This window comes from Notechis scutatus, chromosome 1, assembly GCF_049901735.1.
Source record: "Notechis scutatus isolate UNSWTSFEM ecotype Mainland chromosome 1, rNotScu1.2, whole genome shotgun sequence".
Taxonomy (NCBI): Eukaryota; Metazoa; Chordata; class Lepidosauria; order Squamata; family Elapidae; genus Notechis; species Notechis scutatus.
The window spans coordinates 94103757-94124732 of NC_142009.1; the positions used below are offsets into that span (position 1 = coordinate 94103757).

The 20976-nt window shown below is 36.4% G+C and overlaps 1 protein-coding gene across 1 annotated transcript in view; it reads left to right on the forward strand.

Annotated features, from left to right (window-relative positions):
* Positions 1-5028: 5028 nt before the first annotated feature.
* MOXD1 (monooxygenase DBH like 1) overlaps positions 5029-20976 on the forward strand; it is a 35308-nt gene continuing 19360 nt past the window's right edge. Inside the window, exons 1-4 of the mRNA XM_026666021.2 lie at positions 5029-5442; positions 16769-16915; positions 18169-18336; positions 19169-19252. Of these exons, the coding sequence (XP_026521806.2) occupies positions 5029-5442; positions 16769-16915; positions 18169-18336; positions 19169-19252 (813 nt within the window). The remainder of the gene's footprint in view (positions 5443-16768; positions 16916-18168; positions 18337-19168; positions 19253-20976) is intronic.

A 20976-nucleotide genomic window follows, 5' to 3' on the forward strand; every position in this document is an offset into this window, starting at 1 on the left:
GGAAATACACATTTTAGATCTAGGAAACAAGTGCATGGAAAAAGCCTGCTGGCTTGAAGGCAATGCTCTTTGAAATGCTCAGGGGACACTCAAGTTTCAGAAACATGTTCAGAACATCTGCTCCATTGAACTATGAGCTGTGGATGAAGGTGTTTGAGAGGAAGTTGTGAGGACCTGGAACAGGAAATATTTCAGATGAAAATGTCTACACAGCACAGTTTATGAAATTTCCAAATGGAAACCTAAAGACAAATTGAAAAATTGTGATTTTGTGTCCAATTCTAGCACTTGGCATGTATATATTTGAATCTTGTACATAACAGAAGAATTCCTATTGATTTCTAAGAACTGTCTTCTTTTCATGATTTATTTTTCTAAGCAATGGTTTCCCTTTTTTATTTCTATTATGACACTACTGATTGGTTACTTGTATATCCTGCCCATTATTCAACTACAGATTATTCCCTTCTCTTAAAACATGCACTTAAATCCAAGATCTCATTAATGCAAATAATAATAAGTAACTCATTCATCCAACTGACTATATTATTTTATTTGGAAGACTCTTCTGCTTTCTTTTGTTTCCTTTTCTCCAGCAAATCCATTTTTATACCCAGAGATTTGGCTGGTTTGGTTTAGTAAGAGATGTTTCTGTTAAAACCTTACTCTTGATTATGATTGCATGGTTACGCAGCTATGACCTACAATTCAGGACTGGGCAAAGATTAAGTTTATTATTTCTGCATGATGCTGGGAAGTCAAAAATACCTTACTTTCCATGGTAGAATAACTCAGCTAGATATCCTAGAGTGTGTCGAGATATTTTCCTAGTAATAGCCTGTCATAATGATCTTTTATAATGAAAACTAGGAAAGAAAAGGACTACATGATTCTTTCTCTCTGCCTGTAATAAATAAAATGAGACATTATTCTTGATGTGCAAAATTCTTACATCAGAAATAATATTTCCTATTATCAGATATCCAGTTGCAAGCATGTTAACTAGGGCAATGAACAAAGTTTGTTTGGAGCTTTCTGCGTACAATTTCTTTCACGTCAGCTTGATTTCTGATTATTTCCTGGGCATCTCCTTCTAAAGTTTCTTTCAGTATAGAAGGAGCGCCTTTTCTACATTTAAACCCAGGCCAGCTTTAACGCCTGAGAGACCTCTTACACTTGTGTTCTAAGTCTCCGATAAAATGCTTCTACCAGCTGAAACAAAAGCAGAGATGAATTTAAAAGGGTTTTTTTAAAAATAAAAAAAAGATACTTCATACATATTTGTGTTTAGGTCCTAATTTCAAAACTGGCTTGAACTTATTTGGAGGCCATCCAATTCTGTTGGGGTAAATAAGTTTGGTAACTCTAAATTCCATGGTTTAGTAGACAGATTTTACTACTCCAATTAATTAGCAGAAAAAAGATATATATGTATTTATTGATATTTACAATATAATATAACTTTAAAGTTGATGATGATGGCAACAGGTGGAAGGACCAGAAAATTTTATTAACATTTCAAAGCACTGGTTTTGATCTATATCCTTGGCTCTATATTCTGTAGGAATCATTTTGTCCAGATAGAATATGCCTGGCCAATGGGTATATGCAAGATCCCATCCTTAGGATAATTCAATCATAATCAAATCTCAAAGCAATCCTTCTCAGTTGTGGTTTTCATGCATTGAAAATGGACCTAGTATTTTTCTATCTGTCTTCAGCTAGGTAGTTAAGATAATTTTGTCTGAACAAACATTGAGTTTGATTTCTCTAAGTTTTTTTGATTACTTTGTTTTTAAATTCTATTGTAAACTGCTTAGAGTCAGGACACTATAATTGTAATATATAAATAGATCTTTTAAAAAATATTATATTGCAAGAAAATTTCCTTTCCTTTTGTAGAAAAAGAATAATTCAAACGTTGAATTGAACTATATCAACAATCCATTATTTCAAATGAGGTGTATATTTTTTCTTCCATACTTATTTGGTTAGTCTATGACTCTTCTGCCAAAAATGCCTTTATTCTTGATGTCTTAGTAATTGTTCTCCCCACCACTTCCACCCACCTCTAAAACATTAAATGTTCCTTGAAATTGAACCTGTTCAATTTGGAAGTGTATGATAAGCTTAACTGAAATAGACTTTGGAGACAGCAAGAAAAGAAGTATAAGTGTTCACCCACCCCTTTAATATCATGTGATTGCATGAGCAATCACACAAATTAATTACTGTGAAAAAGACCAGGTAATTTAACTTGAACTGAAAAATACATTATAGAGGAAGAAAACTGGGCATGTCACTTAATTTAAAAAAAAACACTTTGTATTAACCAGGACCAATATGAAAATATAGAGAATGTTTACACAAAAGTAGAATCACAAGAATCCCTCCTGTTTCCCCTTTGAAAGCAAAACAAATCTCTCTTTAATGGTCTTGCTTATATGAGCCAGAGTACTAGTAAACAGTAGAGACAAGACCTGAGTACTAAGTTTAACATTACTCCCCCAAAGCATAAAGATTGAAGAATCTTGGTGTTATTATTTTGATATCCATGGTGCCTAAATATGATGTTGTCACTCACATCTCTAAACTGAAATCTTGGAAAGCCACTTCCAGACAGTCCAATTTCCACTAGGTGGGATAGGCTAAAGCAACTTCTTAGATTCAGCTGCAAGATTTACAGAACGTTATTGTAAGAATAGTAACTCAGTAATGTGCTTTATTTAATGTGGTGACAGAGATATTGTTTTCTTCCTTCTTCTAACAAGGCAATTGATCCTGATGGTCTTTAGAAGAAGAAAAGAAAATCCTACTTCTAGTCTGGTGGAGCAACAGACATTGGAAAAAGCAATGGTTGCAGCTGAGTTTTGGTCTAATCAAAACTACACCTCTATTACACAATTGGTGCTTTTGTGAATTTCAACAGCTTGCTAGCCCTTGGGTTCAGCATTTGCTTTAGAAATTTTCCAAGATGTTATCAGTTATGATTTCAACATTTGTTTGAATGACTGGAAAAATAACTTTAAGAATAAATAACTTCTACATCTTAAAGAGTAAAAATTGATTATACATAGCAGCCCTTTCTGGTGCATAAAATTTATAGCAGTATCACATAATCTTATGCAATAAACATTGCTTTGCTTGAGTTCATCCTTTGAATTTTCCAGTAGTCAAGTATAGTGTCTGAACTCTCATCACTCTTAAACTTTAACATTATTCAGAGTGCTGTTACACTAAAATTTCTTTTAAAATGTGTTTGCATTAAGATTGTCATATATTTTATACACATTGCATAGAATAAATGGTGATGAATAAACCACTTTGGTGTCCATTTTACTAGATAATTAAAGTTGGAAATGAGTACCTAATTAGCAGTTAAGATGAGTATGCATAATCAGTATTTTTCACAGGATTTTTACTTAAATCTTTTGGGATGCAGATTTCACTCTGTTATGACCTGTCTTTAGCTCTCAAGATACAATAGCATAAAATGTCAAAATAAGAAATGCTTCCACCCTGTGTAATTGCACGATATGCTGTGACTTGTCCAGACTGCAGCTTACCTCATGGCTGATTCAATGCTAGAACAGTGGTAAACAGTCTGGATGATAGCCCAGCCAGTAAACATGAGCAGTGGTCATGATTTGATTCACTTTTAGGTATAAAGGGTTTTTATTTCACTTTTTTTTTTTTAACTAAAGTTGTTCTTCTGAATCACACTGATTATGCCCCAACCTGCTCATCACCTTGTTGGATTTCCACAGGAAGAATCTCACATGCAAAATCTCTGCACCCAACATCTGAAGAAAGTTTCTCATTGCAGCACAAAACTTAGGGAAGTTTTACAGTAAATGTTACATTGTCTTCTTCCATCTCACTCAGGCCCTTGCTGTGCTTCTGCTGAGCCCTTGAACCTCTCTGTCAACCTTCTGAGATATTCCAGTTAGGAAATAAACCCAGATGACCTAATTCCACTTTATTAATAGAATATTGCAAGTCTGAAAGTGTATTTCTTCCTTTGTCACCCTTACAGCCAAAAAAAATAGGGAAAGGCTCTTCAGAAACATTTGCCATGGCCACAAGCTATGGCTCTTCCCCCTGTCTCTGACAGTCATACACCTCCTTGTAAGCCCTGAGACTTGGACATTTTCTGACAGCGAGAACAATCAACCAATGGAACAGAAGTTGCCTTCCGAAGTTGTGGTAGCTTCATCACTGGAAGCTTTCAAGAAGAGACTGGACTGTTAGCTGTCAGAAATGGTGTAGGGTCTCCTGCTTGGGTGGGGAGGGGGTGTTGGACTAAATGACCTATAAGGTCCCTTCCGTTTATCTGTTATGGTGCCTAATCTGTTATAATTCAGTATGAAGACTGATGTTGTCTTCAAGAGGCAATGAGTCTCCTGAATCTTTCACCCAGCTCTGGAAAAGAAAAATATTCAGCCCATCTTTCCTGGTTTCCTCCCCCCCCCATCCCCTCTGCTTAATTCCATTCTTTTACAGGATTGTTCAGCAAAGCGAAGTGGCAGGTAGCCTCGGTCCCTTGAATGGGCAGAAAATGGCTTTTAATTTTTTGGATTATTTGCTTGCCAGGCAACAGGAGAAGAGCTTGCAGGATTTTCTGCCTCGGGTGCCAAAATTACTTGGGCGCCTCACTCGGGGATCGGGCTTATGGCCCGCGCGACGTGCAGGAGGAAAATGATAAAGATGCCCTCGTTGCACTGTGCTTTAAGAAGCAAAATAAAGCCTTTCCTCAGCAACTGGGAAAGAGGTCCCAGCGTCAGGACCGGGAGAAGGGGGGAAAAGCTTCTATTGTTGTACAAGATGCTGACTCTCTGCAGAATCGAGGACAGTCAGCTAGCTTTTCCCGTGGTGAGCTTCAGCTTCTGCCCGCTTTTCCCCTCTCAGAAGGAGGCTTCTGAGTCCTTCGGCTCCCGCTCGCCACCCCGTCCGCTTCACGTCTAGGTTTCCACCTCCAGGCGCGCCTCAGCCCTCGAGGCCTGGCGAGACACCCCCACCCCCCAGCCAATGAGGAGGCTCAGCGACTGGGGAGGCGTGAAGAGGCGGCGACGGCAAGAGCGGCAGCTTCAAGCCGAAGCGCAGTTCGGACGCTCAGTAAAGGGCGCGCTGGCGCCAAGTCCGACTCTGCGTCCTGGAGCGCGCGCGGAGGGTAAGATGCGCTGCTGGCGGCTGCCGCTGCTGCTGCTCCTCTTCTTCTGGGCTTTGCCGCCCGTGCCCGGTGGGCGCCACTACCCGCACAGCGCCATGTTGGACGGCTCGTCCCGCTACCGGCTCTCGTGGGCGCACCAGGGCGACACCATCGCCTTCCGCCTGGAGGTGCGCACTCGGGGCTACGTGGGCTTCGGCTTCTCCTCCACAGGAGCGATGGCTTCGGCGGATATGGTGGTGGGCGGCCTTGACCGGGGCAAGCCCTATTTGCAGGTGAGCCGTGGGGGGCAGGGAGAGGGCAACCTCCTTCTTCTCCAGGCGAGCGTAAGCCGGGAAGGAAGAGTCAGCCGCTCGGTCGTGGTTTTTTATTTATTTATTATTATACCCTGCTAGCATTTTGAGTATATTCAGAGATAAACTCCTGTTTCCACCTGAAATTCGTTCGTAAAGCTTAATACTTGAATTGGACTCAGAGCAGCGAACAACGGAACAGTGGGACATCCTTCAATTCCGACGTTCCGACTTTGAGTTTGTCGGCAGGTCCAGCATCCTCCCTCAGTACGTTTATTTGTTTAGTGTCAAGCAGATTTCGAGTGGAGACATTTGAACAAGCACACGCATGCAAATCCAATAAGTTTCTTGCACGGTCAATAAAAAGACAACACAACTGCTACATTTGACTATTATGATGACTCTCCCCCCTTTCTCCCTCCCCTCCTTCTCTCTCTCCCTCCCTCCTTCTCTCTCTCCTTCATTCCTTCCTTCCCTCCCCCTCCTCCCCTGCTTCTGCTTCTCTCTTTCTCTCTTTGCAGGCAAGATCTTGCAATCCCATGCTACCTGACACAGAGAAAGAGTGAAAGCAATTTTTAACAATAACAACTGGCTTCTTTTATCATTTCCTTTTATCAGTGATGCCTTTCAGACTTGGCTAAGTCTAATTGCAATGTGACCAGCATGCCACCTAGCAAAGCCACAATTACAGGAATGCTTCTTGTCCATTTCACATAGCTACAGGCAACAATTGTGTCCCTTTTGTATTTTCAGTCAGTAAAGATGCATTTCAGCCTTACCTTAGCATCTTGAATTACACACTTTAGCATTAAGCTGACATATATTTTATCTTCATGTGCATGTTTCTTAGAAGTAGCAGATGAACATAAGTACTGTTAATAATATTTGTCTTTGCGCTTCCAGGTGTTTGCACAACAATTCAAAATACTTTTGTTTGCCAAGTCTCTGGTAGTGGCTCCAGGGCTAGGGCAAATTAACTTAATAATGCCTGCCTTTCCCATTTAATAGTTAATTAGCATTCAAACTTATAAATGAAACTTATAAATAAATACATACGTGGACTGAATTAATGCATAATTTAATATCCTAGAATTGTAGCTGTGGAGCTGGAATTAACTACAAAGATCATTTAGTCCAACCTTTGCTTTTAGGTCATACTATAAAGTACCATGTAATCTCTAAGTATTTATTTAAATGATTCTAGGCAGAAAAGTAGCAAATATAGATGCAACTTCAGACCAATTCCATACTTCGTGCAATGATCTGTGGTTATAGCTCAATTAGCAGCTAAGTTCTTCCAGAAAGAGTGAATCATACTAACACTGACTTGATCCTACCTTAAAGCAAGTTGGATGGTTATGTATTTTGATCGATATTTTTCTCCATGCAATAATTAAATACATATTTTTGTTCATAGCTTTAAGTGGGAAGAGCTGATTGATTGGATATATTCCTAAAAAGTGAGATTCTCACAAGAAATCCTAACAAGAAGCACCACCTGGACAAGCATTTTGTCTACCTAGCTCTATGACAACTCTACCTTAGACTAACAGAATTAAGATGTATAGTAGTTGGCATTAATGAATCAATTTTTCTATTTAGCATCTGAGAATGTATCTATATTTTCAGTGATGTTAATGATTCCTAAAAAAAATACTGAACATCAGGTACTAGCTTCTTCAAAAGCTAGACCATTTAAAAAGACCTATGGCATAAAAACTAAATTCTATTGTGAAAATTTAACTTTTAAAGGAAAATATATGCTGTTTCCTTAGAAATGTCATTTGAAAGTCAGATACTGATACAATGCAGCAGTGAAATTTGGTTCTTCAGTCCATTTATTTTAGTGATTCAGTTCTGCACTGAGTGCTCACAATAAGCTTCCAGATGTTTTCAGAATGGGCATTGATTATAGTGTCTCTTTAAATATTTAATCGCATTTTCTCTTTAGTTATATGTTTATTTCTATCCTTAAGCCAAGCAACTAGTTGCAATTGCTACTTATAATGCCATCAATATCTGTGGTGCTTTCCTTGTTTCGGTAGAATAACAAAAGGCAGATCTTTGGCTCAAGGTAATTGCAGGTTATATCAATTCTGAAATAAAATATCTATATCACTGAGAAGGCCAATTTATATTTCTGAGATGCAAGTTATCTTTTTAAATTAAAAAAGTTCTTCCATTTACTAATAGAAGAGAATATTTTCCTTCCAATATTAATGCTGGTTCTGGAGGAAGAGACTTTTCCTTTCATTAAAGTCAGTTAGTACAGAAATATGACTAGAAACCATAGGAGACCATGAGTTCTGGTCACACCTTAGACATGAAAGCCAGCTGGGTGACTTTGAGCCATTCTCTCTCAGCCCAATTCACCTCACAGGGTTTTAAAAGGAAAACATGAGGAGGAAGGAATATTCGGTATGTTCCTGCCAGATGTGGTATTCAGCAGGTTCTGACCAGTTCTGGAGAACCAGTAGTGGAAATCTTGAGTAGTTCGGAGAACCAGCAAATACCACCTCTGACTGGAGATTTTACAGTATCCTTCCCCTGCCATGCCCACCAAGCCACACCCACAGAACCGGTAGAAAAATTTTTTGAATCCCACCACTGGTTCCTGCCCTGAGTTGTTGATAAAAATAATAAAGATGGGATATAAATACATAAATACATGAATATGTATAAGTGTCGGTAATTTTTGGTCATTTATGACCATATAATGAGTTGCTACACGAGAAGAATATAGTTGATGCACATACAGAAACACAAATAGATATATACCAATTACATAAACAAGCCAGAATGTTCTTTTAAAAGGAATCTATTTTCTAGGTATCAACAAAGATTCTGATAAAAACATAACACTTTTTATGGCCTTTTTATATTGTCACTATAGTCTCTGAGGTTGCTGCTTTAAAATTTGCTAGGATGGAGTACAACTTAAAAGATTCTTCTGTTGCCTCCTGCAAATAGATCAATCAGGTTGAAGGGTTCAATTATATTGCAAAGATTGAAACACAAAAAGGGTCTTTCTGAAGGGCTGACACACACTTCAAAGGTATGGCTGAGAGTTGGTGAGCAGAGGATGACCTATTAATGATAAGCATTCTGGAATATAGAGTGGAACCTAGCACTACTGGACTTGGGAAATGTAAGATCCATGTTTCAACAGCAGGAGTTTGTCAAACATGTGATTCATAGATTTGTGAACCGTATAACAAAGAAAAACACAGAGTTGAGCAAACAGGAAAATACTGTGGAAGTTTATAGAACGATGTACTGTACAAGGCCAATCAGGAGCACGTTTTAAGGTCATTATATGATAGAGACTGGTGAGGTTAAAGTATGGAGAATCCAACCTTCAACATTGCAGTGGTGGAAATATGCTGGCTGGATAAATATGCGTACTGCCTCAGAGAAAACTGCTTAATTTGTTCAGGCTTGTAGTTATATTATACATGCAATATTGCCAAAGTAAATTTTTTACAGACTACTTGCCACAAGAACGCTTAAGGCAGCTCTAACCTTTGCATCTTTTTTTATTTTACTATTAAAAAGCCTTTAGGCCTTACTTGCAAACTCCTTGAGCAGCTCAATTCTTATCCTTCTCTTTAGTTGTCATATCCTCTTTCTTCTGGTCTGGAATTGTGCATCCCTAACTGTAGCTCCCAGTATCCATTTTGCAGAGAGTAATCCTTCTTTATGAATGCGGGTTTTGTGTGATTTATTTAAGAAGGTTGCATTGTAAGGGCCTTCTGTTGAACTCTTAACATCAAAATACATTTGAGGATTATTTTGTGAATAGCTCTTCATTAGTATATGAAAAATGCTATGCTCATCACACTCACTAGTTTGCTGGTACCCCAAATGAAGAACATCTGCTTATCAAATACAGTATACGCATGGAAATCATTTTGATATGTTAGTAAGGAGTAATTGGATTTTAAATAGTGAAAAGCCGTGAATGGAACTCTTTGCTGTTTTTTAAACATACTCTTGACAAATAATTTTTTAGCAAAGAAACAGAAAGATAGAACAAGGAGAAATGTCACAGTGGCACACATTTTAAATATCACCTGGTACTTGGTTGTAGATACTGCACGCCTTTGGGAAACTCACTGTATTTTGGGGAATCTTTTCTGGCATGTTAGCGTGAGGTTAAAAAAAGATTCTTAAAAATTCAGTGCGTTCCCCAAAGGCGTGCAATATTTACAACCAAGCACCAACTAAGGCATGTTAATATTGCTTAGCTATTGGGTTTTTTTTTTCTGCTAGTGCAAAGGTCTTTCTGGAAGAAGTCATCATTTGTTATGCTTTCCTGCACATAATGTTTGAAGAACAGATGGAATACAATGTATGCACAGGTCATTCTTAACCTGTGTGAGATCTTGGGCATTTTGGCCCCAAAGGCAGACCCTGTCTTCTGCTTAATTTAAATGTATCCAACTTGTATATTTCTAAATATGATGACATTCCTTAATCACTCAATTCTTTCTCTTGTCAATTCAATTCAATACTCTGCATCAGTCCCTTACCCGCTATGAACTGTATATTAGAACTACATAGAATTTCATATTTGTAATATTGTTAATAGTAAAATTGTGATTCTCCAGACATCCTTGTAGTGAATTTTGGATGTAATGGCGAAATTTGTATTTAGATCCCACTCCCAGAAATAACCAAGATCTATGACAGAATGGAAAATGTAAACACCTACCGTTCTATTTATGCTCTCCAAAACATACAAACTGTATTTATGGGAGAGACTGAGAGAAATGCAGGTAAGGTTTTTCACGGAGGGAAAGGAAATGAGCTAACTTGAGTGGATTCAGAACCAGAGAAGAACCAAAGATCAAGTTAAGGAACACCAGTCTGCTGAAGAAAGCTACTGCATGTTCCATGGTGATCACTAAAGAGGAGAATGACACAATGAAGAATTCATATAAGCTGTGCATCCATAGGGAGAAAAAGACCCAATTCTATCTACTTGGTGTAGATATCTGGAGTGAAAAGAAGACACAATTCTGTCTATCTGATGCAGATAACCAGGGGGAGAAGCAGGTCTGAATTTCACAGTTGTAATAGCTGTGAAAGGCTGCCATATAAGTTTAGTTAAAGCCCTTGATTAACTCTTTGGGGAGTTTAGTTGCAGCTACATTTTAAGTTTGGCTGTCATGTTAACAGAAGCAATAATGTTGCAGAGGAGAAAGTTAATTTCATAGTAGCAGACCAATTAGACCACAAGGCAATTCACTACATTCCTTTGAACACAGAAGGAAGCAGAGAGTAAAGCTGTATTTGCATACCCTGAATTCTATTTGCATAATTAACTGGAAGAAAAAGTCAGTCTGATGCATACTGTTATGCTAAAAATAGAAAAAATAGAAAAACATCAGAATGGTTCATAAGACTTTTCATTATTTATTTTGTCTGATCATGTCTAAGAGGTTATGGTCCAACTGATTAGGGGCGTGCATAAGCGCACCATCGTGCCTACCGTCCCTGTCCTATTGTTTCTCTTATTCTTTTATTTTTCTTATATGTACCCATTTCATGTATTCACAACTATGTATACACTTATACTTATTATCTTGTAAACAATTGGCAAATCAAATAAATAAATAAAATAAATAAATAAATAAATGATTTCCAAACTCTGCCCTGGCAATTGATTTAATTTATATTATTTGCATTAATTTACATCATTTATGTAAAATGATGCAAATTGAAACTTTAAAAAAACTGCAACAGTTATGTAAACTCAGATTTAATGGCCATACTTTCCTTCTTTAGATCCATTAAATGAACTTTCATTGTATAAGAAAATGTCAGTAGTATGTAACTTGTTTAGATTATAGACATATATAATCTTAAAAGTTATCTGCTAATCTATTATTAGAGGCCAGGCTTTTTTCTGTCAAAATATTTTAATACTATAATCAAATAAATATCATGGGCTTAAATCTTTCTGCTTTCATTCATATAGTTCTATTCAGGATAATTAACTATTCATTAATAGTGAATCAATAACAAATATTCTTGGCTCATTAAAACAAAATCCATGTAACATTGAAATAAAGTAATTAAGGGTGTTTTAGAAATGGACAGTGGAAAACTTCCAAAGAATATTTCAAAATGATGATATCCAAAGTCAGCAAACGATGCCCACTTTGGAAAATATGTGCAAGAAGTGTAGTTCGTTAGTAACTAATGACAGAAAATAATTTGGATTGCTCAGTGAAAAATCAATCTAATGTGAAATTAAATGGCAAATTCTGAATTGGGGATTATTAGGAAAAATGTAAAATAAAACTCTGAATATCATCATTTATTCTCTACAGATTTCTAGCAGTTTTATTGTAAATAACAGAAGCAGAACAAATATATATATATATATATATATATATATATATATATATATATATATATACTCTTAATTAGAGAGATTATAGACTGAATGTATGCCAAAAAGGAAACTCTTAACCAACTTCCAGAAAGTTGTTAAGAAAGACATGAAAAGTGCTTTTCATTAAACAAATTTCACATTTAAGTACTGGTACCAAAAGGCCTGTTCCATAGTTTTAAACATGTTGATTCAGAAGTTGAACAAACAAGGGCCAATTCATAAATGAGAAGCAGCCTTTCAAATATCATGGTTTTAGATGTTTCAGTGGTTTGAATGTCATTACCACAAACACTATTTAATGCAAGTAATGTAAAATTGCTTTTTGGTTGAGGTTCACTTCTGGTGATTTACATAAAGACATATAGAGAGAGTTTTCTTGGTTAGGATTATGAAAACCTAAGTTGACCTGATTGATATGGAGGGCTATCCTGAAAGATCAGTGCTATAGAGTAGAGGATTAGTCCAGGAAAAGGACAATAATAAGGTACTTTGTACTGTTGCCAAGAAAGTCACATGATTGTGTTCATTAAGTGACCAGCTTAATGAAGTTTTACACTTAGGCAAGAAAATCCCAAAGTATTCTTATAGACTGGGTGAAATAAGGCTTAATAGCAGTAACTGTGACAGGGATCTTGGAGTTTTAGTGGACAACTAATTAATTATGAATGAACAATGTGCGGCGGCAGTCAAAAAAACCAATGCAATCCTAAATTGCTTTAACAGAGAGATACAATCAAGATCAAGTGAGGTACTAATACCACTCTATAAAGCCTTAGTAAGATCACACCTAGAATACTGCATTTAATTTTGGTCACCACACTATAAAAAAAAATGTTGAGACTCTAGAAAGAGTGCAGAGAAGAGCAACCAAGATTAGGGGACTGGAGGTTAAAACATACAATGAACAGTTGCAGGAACTGAGCATGGCTAGTCTAGTGAAGAGAAGGACTAGGAAAAACATGATAGCAGTGTTCCAATATTTAAGGGGCTGACACAGAGAGGAAGGGGTCAAGCTACAGTATTTTCCAAAGCACCTGAGACAAGGAATAATGGATGGAAACTGAACAAGGAGAGATTCAACCTGGAAATGAGAAATTTTCTGACAGTGAGAACAATCAACCAATGGAACACCTTGCTTTCAGAAGTGGTGGGAGCTTTATCACTGGAAGCTTTCAAGAAGAGACTGGACTGCCATCTGTCAAAAATGGTGTAGGATCTCCTGCTTGGGTGGGGGATTGGACTAGATGACCTACAAGATCTCTTCCAACTCTGTTAATCTGTTAATCTTAAACTATCAAGCTCAACTAGAGATATTTTGACTTTTGGATTCTATCTGGCAACAAATTGGAAGTCACTGCAATTGAGATAACTTATTTTCCCCATATGAAATTTTTAGTTAGCACAAAAATTGCTGTATTTAGGGCAAGCTGGAATTTTTGAATACTTTTTCAGAAGCAACGATACGTAGAATGCATTGTAACAACTGAAACAAACTGCCCAGAGTCACTTAGGTAAGATGGATGATGTAGAATTGAATAAAATAAATAAATACTTCTACTTGACTAGATTTTTATTCTCATGGAATAGACAACATGCCGGTAGGTACACTTCAGTTTTCCATTGTCATTACCATCACCTGAGGCTCTGGATCATGCCCAAAGAATGTTCAGTACAACAAATAGGTTTTTGATGGGATTATTTTTTCATTCAGTCTCCAACCCACAATTTGGATTTTCCCTCAATGAACAGAGTCTGTTGTTTGATAAATCAGTATGAAAAAGGTATGCATATTTTATCATAATTATGTACATTCCATTTATACTTCACATATATGATTTATATTTTTGGTAGGTTTTTTAAATGTGTAAAATCCCAGTAACAATTCAATGGACATTTAGCTCTGTTAGAAATCCTACATTCTCAAAAACTTTTAGTAGTTTTTTTAAAAAATCGGATAAGTAAGATACATACACTTTTGCACAATGTGGAGAAAGTTGGCATGCACAAATTTTCTATCTGATTTAAAATACTGGAATGTAAAAACATATGAAACTGAATGGAGGATTCCCAGTAAATAAAACAAATTATTTTACATTTCTTTATGTATTAAGTATGAAATTTATTGCCAGGTTATACAGTGAGGTTTAAATCTCAATAAAGTTAAAATGGATTTATGTTCATGAAAATGTTTCACTTCTCATCCAAGAAGCATCTTCAGTTCTGAAGACCTGAACTGAAGAAACTTCTTGGATGAGAAGCAAAAACGTTTCCGGGTGTGTCGGAGGAATCAAGAAAGTCCAGTTGCCTTTTGAAAAGCACCTTTGTGTCAACCATGATCTGGATGATTGAGAATCTCCATAGACATTCATTTATATTCATGGAAATACACTATTGGCTACAAGTTGTAGAAGCTAAAAATAACTACTGATACCAGAGTTACTCACCAATTGCTGGAAAACACAAGAAAGAAGCAGTTCAGTTTACACCCTGCTATGAGCTTAGGATCTGCTTCACCCTTGCAAAAAAGAATGTTGGTTTATAGAGATAGAGAAAAGTATGATGCTGCATAGATTTCTTTACATTCATAAAGGTTTCTTGCTTCCATACCCAGCATAGCAGTCACTGTACATTCCAATAATTAAAATGTTGCTAGCATAAAAGCTTGCATGCTACATACAATTGCATTAATCAAGGTCTCAGATAAACTTGGTACGCTTTTATGCTAGAGAGCCTTAAACAGTGTTTTCTTATTACTGAGTTCATTGTTAAAAGAAGGCAAAATCTACTGTAGGTTGCATGGATGTAGAGGATTTCTTCTCTGTATAAAACACCTGTTCAGGCCTATGAAGACAGCTGTCATTTTTTTTCCCTCAAGGTTTCTTCTGCAGCTGTGCTCTCATTTTTTTTAGGGATAAAATAAAACTTATTTGCATCTTTTTGCTACATCCTTAAGAAATTACTCCCTGCCATTTTGTATAGCAGTAATCAGAAACCATATCAACTGCAAATCCTTTTTAAGAGAACAAGTGCAGGGTCACAGCATGTGAGAAGCAATTCAGCCTCAATGCGTTCATCTATAAGAAATTATACACCAGAATTATGATCTGTAAAATCATCTTACTGTGTATTACTGCAATTTCTAAATGACTTCTATTGAATGAAACATATCTGATCCATTCATTCTATCCAGCAGCCTAGAATTGCCTATAGAAGGGTGTGATTGTATGTGAATGTGTGTATATAGGTTGATTTCAGTAACTACTACACAACATGTTAACTTTACCATAATAGAGATAGCTGACTCACAAAATAGACAGCCCGATGTCTTCCAGATGTTTCATCTTCCAGCCTATAAAATGAAGACAGCAATGAATGAGAATTGTTCAAAATATCTGGAATGAAGTGACCCAGGTTGCCATGTCGTGGACAGAAGATACCCATATTATTGAGCACCAAAATGGTGGTGACAATAAATATTCCATTCAAGATGATATATAAATTGAGTTTAGTTTTGTCCAATTATAGGTAGGTTAAAAATAGACCCACATAAATTGGTTCCTTACCAAAGAAGTGGCTAAATTTCAAACAAAATAAACAGTTGTGTCTCCAGAGTTCTACCAATCAGTAGTGTCATATAACTGCTGATTACTACAGATATCACATTATTTCTTATAAAAATAAGCTTGCAATACAATTTTTAAAGTAAAATAATTCCTTACCACAAAGAGCTGCTAGAAATTTCATCTTTCCCATAGATTTCCATTCTGTTGATTTTAGGTATTAATCTTGTCTTCTATTACTGTCTTCCACTTAGCTTAAAAGCTTTGGGAGTTTACAGCAGTATCCTTTTAATTACATCTAAAAATAAAAAATAGATATATTTTAATTTTACTCAAATTTCCATTAAAAAGAAAACACTCCTTTAAAGAGTAACTTTGCCGCCTCCTTAAAACATTTGCAAATTTTATATCTCTGTGTGGTCCCTATGCAAACTAGAAACAATTGCATAACATTCTTAGAAAAGTCTTAGAAAGAATATTAAGCAATACTATCATCCTAATCTCAATGGAATGTGTTTTTGGAATGGCAATCACAAGTTGCTGAAATTGTGGTGAACTGGATGGTCAAAAAAGCAGCTGCACTTTATAACACAGAATTCAGAGGTGAAGAGGTTAATGATAGTACATTATTAACACAGCTTATTCATAATATCTTTTGGTACAATGAGGACTAGGATAATCTGTCCTTGAAACAGCAGGGAGACTCTAAAACATTTCTATAGTGGTTTGACAAAATGAGGAGGTATATCATATTCTATTTTAATGTTTCCTCTCTAGAGAGTATATATTAGGATCACAATAAGTGGTATGCTTACTCCCTTATAAGTAAGTGCATGGGAACTAAGAAAATGGATTTAGAGTTACAGTAGAAATATATTTCTTGATTTTACCCACCATCCAATAGAGAAATACAATAAAAAGTACACAAAAATTAGTGTATATATTATGAAGTAGCCAGAGAAAATCACTATGAACTCATGTTGAAAGTGTGTAATACAGAGATACACTACCTATACATTTTGTTCCTGAGGATCATATTTTTTTCAAATATATGTTTGCTATGTCCACTAATACCCTTATGGTTGCAAAATAGATACCTCTTTAGTAAGGGTCTTTTATTATATCACACTTATTGAATGTGGAATTTATGCAATGTTAATTAAAATCCAAAGGGTAGAATAAAAAATAATTAGATTTTCATTCATTGGTTAATGTAACATATTTATTTGGAGAGTAATAACATGTTCTTTATACATTATTTCCCACAAAATTGAAAAGGTTGTGGAGTTCAGAACATTTAAAAAGAAGAGCAGCAGGATAATGTTTTGATTTCTATCTTCAACAGGATTGCTTCACAAATGCAGACAGAGTACTGAAAAAAGATTCTCAGCAGGATTGCCATCTGGAGTATGCTATGGAAAATAATACTCACACAATACTAGCTTTCACCCGGCAGCTTCATACTTGTGACCCAAATGACAAGAGCCTAACGGTAAAGGGAAATGCTAAACCTAATGATGAACCTAAATTAGAAAAAAGAATGAAGAAGAGAGAGAACTTAAATATTAGCTTCTCATTCTCAGTCTAATCATTATGCTGATTATGCCATAATAAACAGTCTGTATTGCTATATGTACTGATTACGGTAGATACAATGTGTCCCTTCTGATCTGTAATTCAGTGAGGGTTTATTTTGTTGTGGGGGCATGATGACTCAGTGGTTAAAGACATTGAGCTTGCCAGCTGCAAAGCTAACAACCCAGGTTTGAAACCCCAGCGCTGCACTATGAGGTAAACTCCTTTTACTTGCCCCAGTTCCTGCCCACCTAGTAGTTTGAATGCATGCAAATGCAACTAGATAAATAAGTACTACTTTGGTGGGAAGTCAACAGTGTTCCATGTGCCTTGGTGTATTGTTATGCTTACCACATGACCATGTGGCTCCTTTGGCTAAGAAATGGAGATGAGCACAGTTCACTAGAGTCGGAAATGACTGGACAAGAAAACTGTGCTGAAGGCTGAGGAACTTTCTGGGACAGAATTTGAATATATAGATGATGTGGCAAGTTAAGAACCAAAGTTATAGGGCCTTTGAAGGCTGTTCTAGATAACAGCCTCACAGCCATACTGGCCTGTGTACAGTATGCTATAGTAAATCAACATTTGTATCAAAATAGTTTACAGTAAAAATACAAAAGCAAAATGTAAAATTAAAAAGGGGGAAATAATAATCTCATTCAGAGTTAAAACAATATTCATTTAAGACATATATTAATATGAGCCATGGTGGCACAGTGATTAGAGAGCAGTACTGCAGGCTACTTCTGCTGACTGCCGTCTGCCTGCAATTTGGCAGTTCAAATCCCACCAGGCTCAAGGTTGACTCAACCTTCCATCCTTCCAAGGTGGGTAAAATGAGGACCCAGATTTTTGGGTGCAATTGCTGACTCTGTAAACCGCTTAGAGAAGGCTGTAAAGCACTGTGAAGTGGTATATAATTCTAAGTGCTATTGCTATTAATATAGAAGTGTGATCAGCAGGATTTGAAATGTGAAGTTTCTGAACTTCTGAACCAGTGTTGTTCAGCTTTGGTCATGCTGAACTACAAGCAACTCTAATTTGGCAACATCTGCAGGGCCATATGTCTCCAAACCCTTGCAAGGTGGAAAATATATTCAGGTAGGCTGTGATCATAAGATTAGACTTTTCTTTACATAACTCAGCAGCAGCTTTCCTTTCTTCCAGGAAAGCACAGTACGAGTGATATGGGCCTATCACGACAAAGACTTTAAATATGGAGGTCAAAATTACCACGGTTCTAATCGTGGAACAAAGAGTCTTCGTTTATTGAACCCTGAGAAGAATGCTGTAATCCCATCCTCATTGCCATATTTTGACTTGGCAAACCAAAACGTAAGTTACTTTGGTTAAGTATCAGTAAAAGAGGGACAGAACTGTATAGTTTAGTTTACTTTATTGTCATTGTACCTCGTACAATGAAATCAAACATCATCTTCAGTGCATATCATAACCATGAAACTAAACACAAACACACATCCTTCATACTTCACACATTAAATTGAAAACCCCAACACCACACCAACACTGCCCTGGGATAGAAGCTGTTTTTCAGCCTGTTTGTCCTTGTTTTTATTATTCTGTACCGTCTGCTAGATGGTAATAGTTCAAAAAAAGGATGAGACGGATCTTTGAGAATGTTTTGAACTTTCTTAAGGCAGTGGGAGCTATAAAACTCTTCCAAAGAGGGGAAAGGGCAACCAATGATCTTCTGGGCAATGACGGTAACCCTCTGGAGTGCTGCCCTATCTGCCACTGTGCAATTGGCAAACCATACAGAGGTGCAGTAAGTTAAGATACTCTCTGTGGTGCAGCAGTAGAAGGTCACCAGCAGTTTTTCATTCAATTGTTTTCTGAGAATTCTCAGATAGTATAATCTCTGCTGGGCCCTTTTGACCAGTGCTGCAATGTGAGCAGGTCAGGTCCTTTTTTATGGCAACACCAGGAAACTTAAAACTGGCCACTTGCTCCACTCGGTCTCCATTGATAAGCAAGGATTGGATGTCTGATCTGTTCCTTCTATAGTCCACTATAAGCTCCTTGGTCTTATTGGTGTTGAGGACCAAGTTATTGTCTCCACACCACAAAAGCAACCATATGCTGAATTGTCTGAGGAAAAACAAACTTCATATTGTATTAATCTTTTCTTTCCATTTTATTAAGACAGGTGGCTATACCAGAACAAGATACAACCTATTGGTGTCAAATGTTTAAGATACCTATCCTGCATGAAAAGCATCATGTGATAAAGGTATGTGATCTAGCTAGTGATGCATACAAAACTTTCTGTTTGTAATTCTATTTCTTTCATGATGTGACTAGCACATAAACTTGGAAAAATATACTTTAAGAGCTAGAGCATATTTATTGATCTGTGAAGCAATCAGCATTGTTGCAATAGATTTCAGTTCTTATGTCATGCCAATGATCTGGTGTAGTCTTGAATCCTAGCTAAAGATGTTTTTTTTAAAGAATTTGAACTGGTATATTTTGGGAAAATGCTAGCGACCAACAGCTTTTTCTAATTTGGATAAAAATTTGGTGTTTGGTGTTGCTGAAATGTTGCTGAAACAGTTATTTCCCTAGTTTTATTTTCAGAACATTTCTAATAAGAATTCTAAGTCTAATGAACTGTGCTATTGTTATCCTCATTATCACTTCTTTAGTAACTCATAACAATTGATAGTTTAATATTAATAATAATAATAATAGAACAGCAGAGTTGGCAGGGATCTTGAAGGTCATCTAGTCCACAGGTGTCAAACGTGTTGCCGTAACATGACATATTGCAATATTTTTCCCCTTCACGGAACTGGGGTGGGCATGGCCTGCTCATGACATATCTGGCCCGTTTAATACCCCTGATCTAGTCCAATCCCCTGCTCAAGCATGAGACCCTATACCATTTCTGACAGATGGCTGTCCAGTCACTTCTTGAAAACTTCCAGTGATGAAGCACCCACAACTTTTGAAGGCAAGTTGTTCCATTGGTTGATTGTTCTCACTGTCAGTTGATTTTAAATTAGAATCAAACTTTTTATACAGTATTAAAAGCATTATGCCACTATTCCTTATTTCAGCAACAATGGTTTAAGGAATAGAAAATTAATGAACCATTACCAGCATGCAAAAAAGAGGAGAGAAACATGAGATTCAACCAGATATAAGATACCTTTCAGAATTATTTTAATTATATGCTTTCATTTTGAATGAACAGCCCCAAGATAAGATGTTGCTAAGTAAATAAATAATTCTTAGTAGATTATGAAATTTTACAAATTTAGATCTGAGCTATATGCAGTCTTCACAAAGTAGCCAATAGCTCTCTATATTCAAGGAAATTTGATTTGTGGTTAAGTATGGTTTTGCATCATATTGCTTTGTTTACATAACCTATGCCAGAGGCAAAATTCCTTGCATATTATTTTTGCTGACACACAGTATTAAAGCCCTAGGTGTTCTAAAAGACAAGAAAGTACAAGCCTATACATTACATACTCAGCTCAACGTTTTTTAAAATGCTGCCTTTGATTTAGTTTCATTTGATGATTGGAGAGCTTATTGTTCTTCTCTAAAGTAATTCATAATTGCTATATGATGATTGCTTCTCCAATCTCTTTCTTGGTTCTCTGTTTATTTAAATAAAAACATGGAAGGTATAATTGCATGATGCTTATAGATATAGACAAATGCAATTCATTAAGATGGAATGGATACATAGGAATCAACTGAATACCTGTATGAACATTTTTTAAAAGCTATAATTCCTGTTCGGGATGTGCTGCTCACTCTGGAAAAGTAAAGGTATTGTGTTTTTGGCACATAAGGCTTGTATGTTGAAAGATTTTTATTTTCCTCTGTATTCACACATCTGCATAAATATATATACATTTAAATACATGTCCACACATACACTATCTAAAAATTCATAAAGTCTTTAAAATAAATGGGAACTGAATGATTTGAAATCTATAC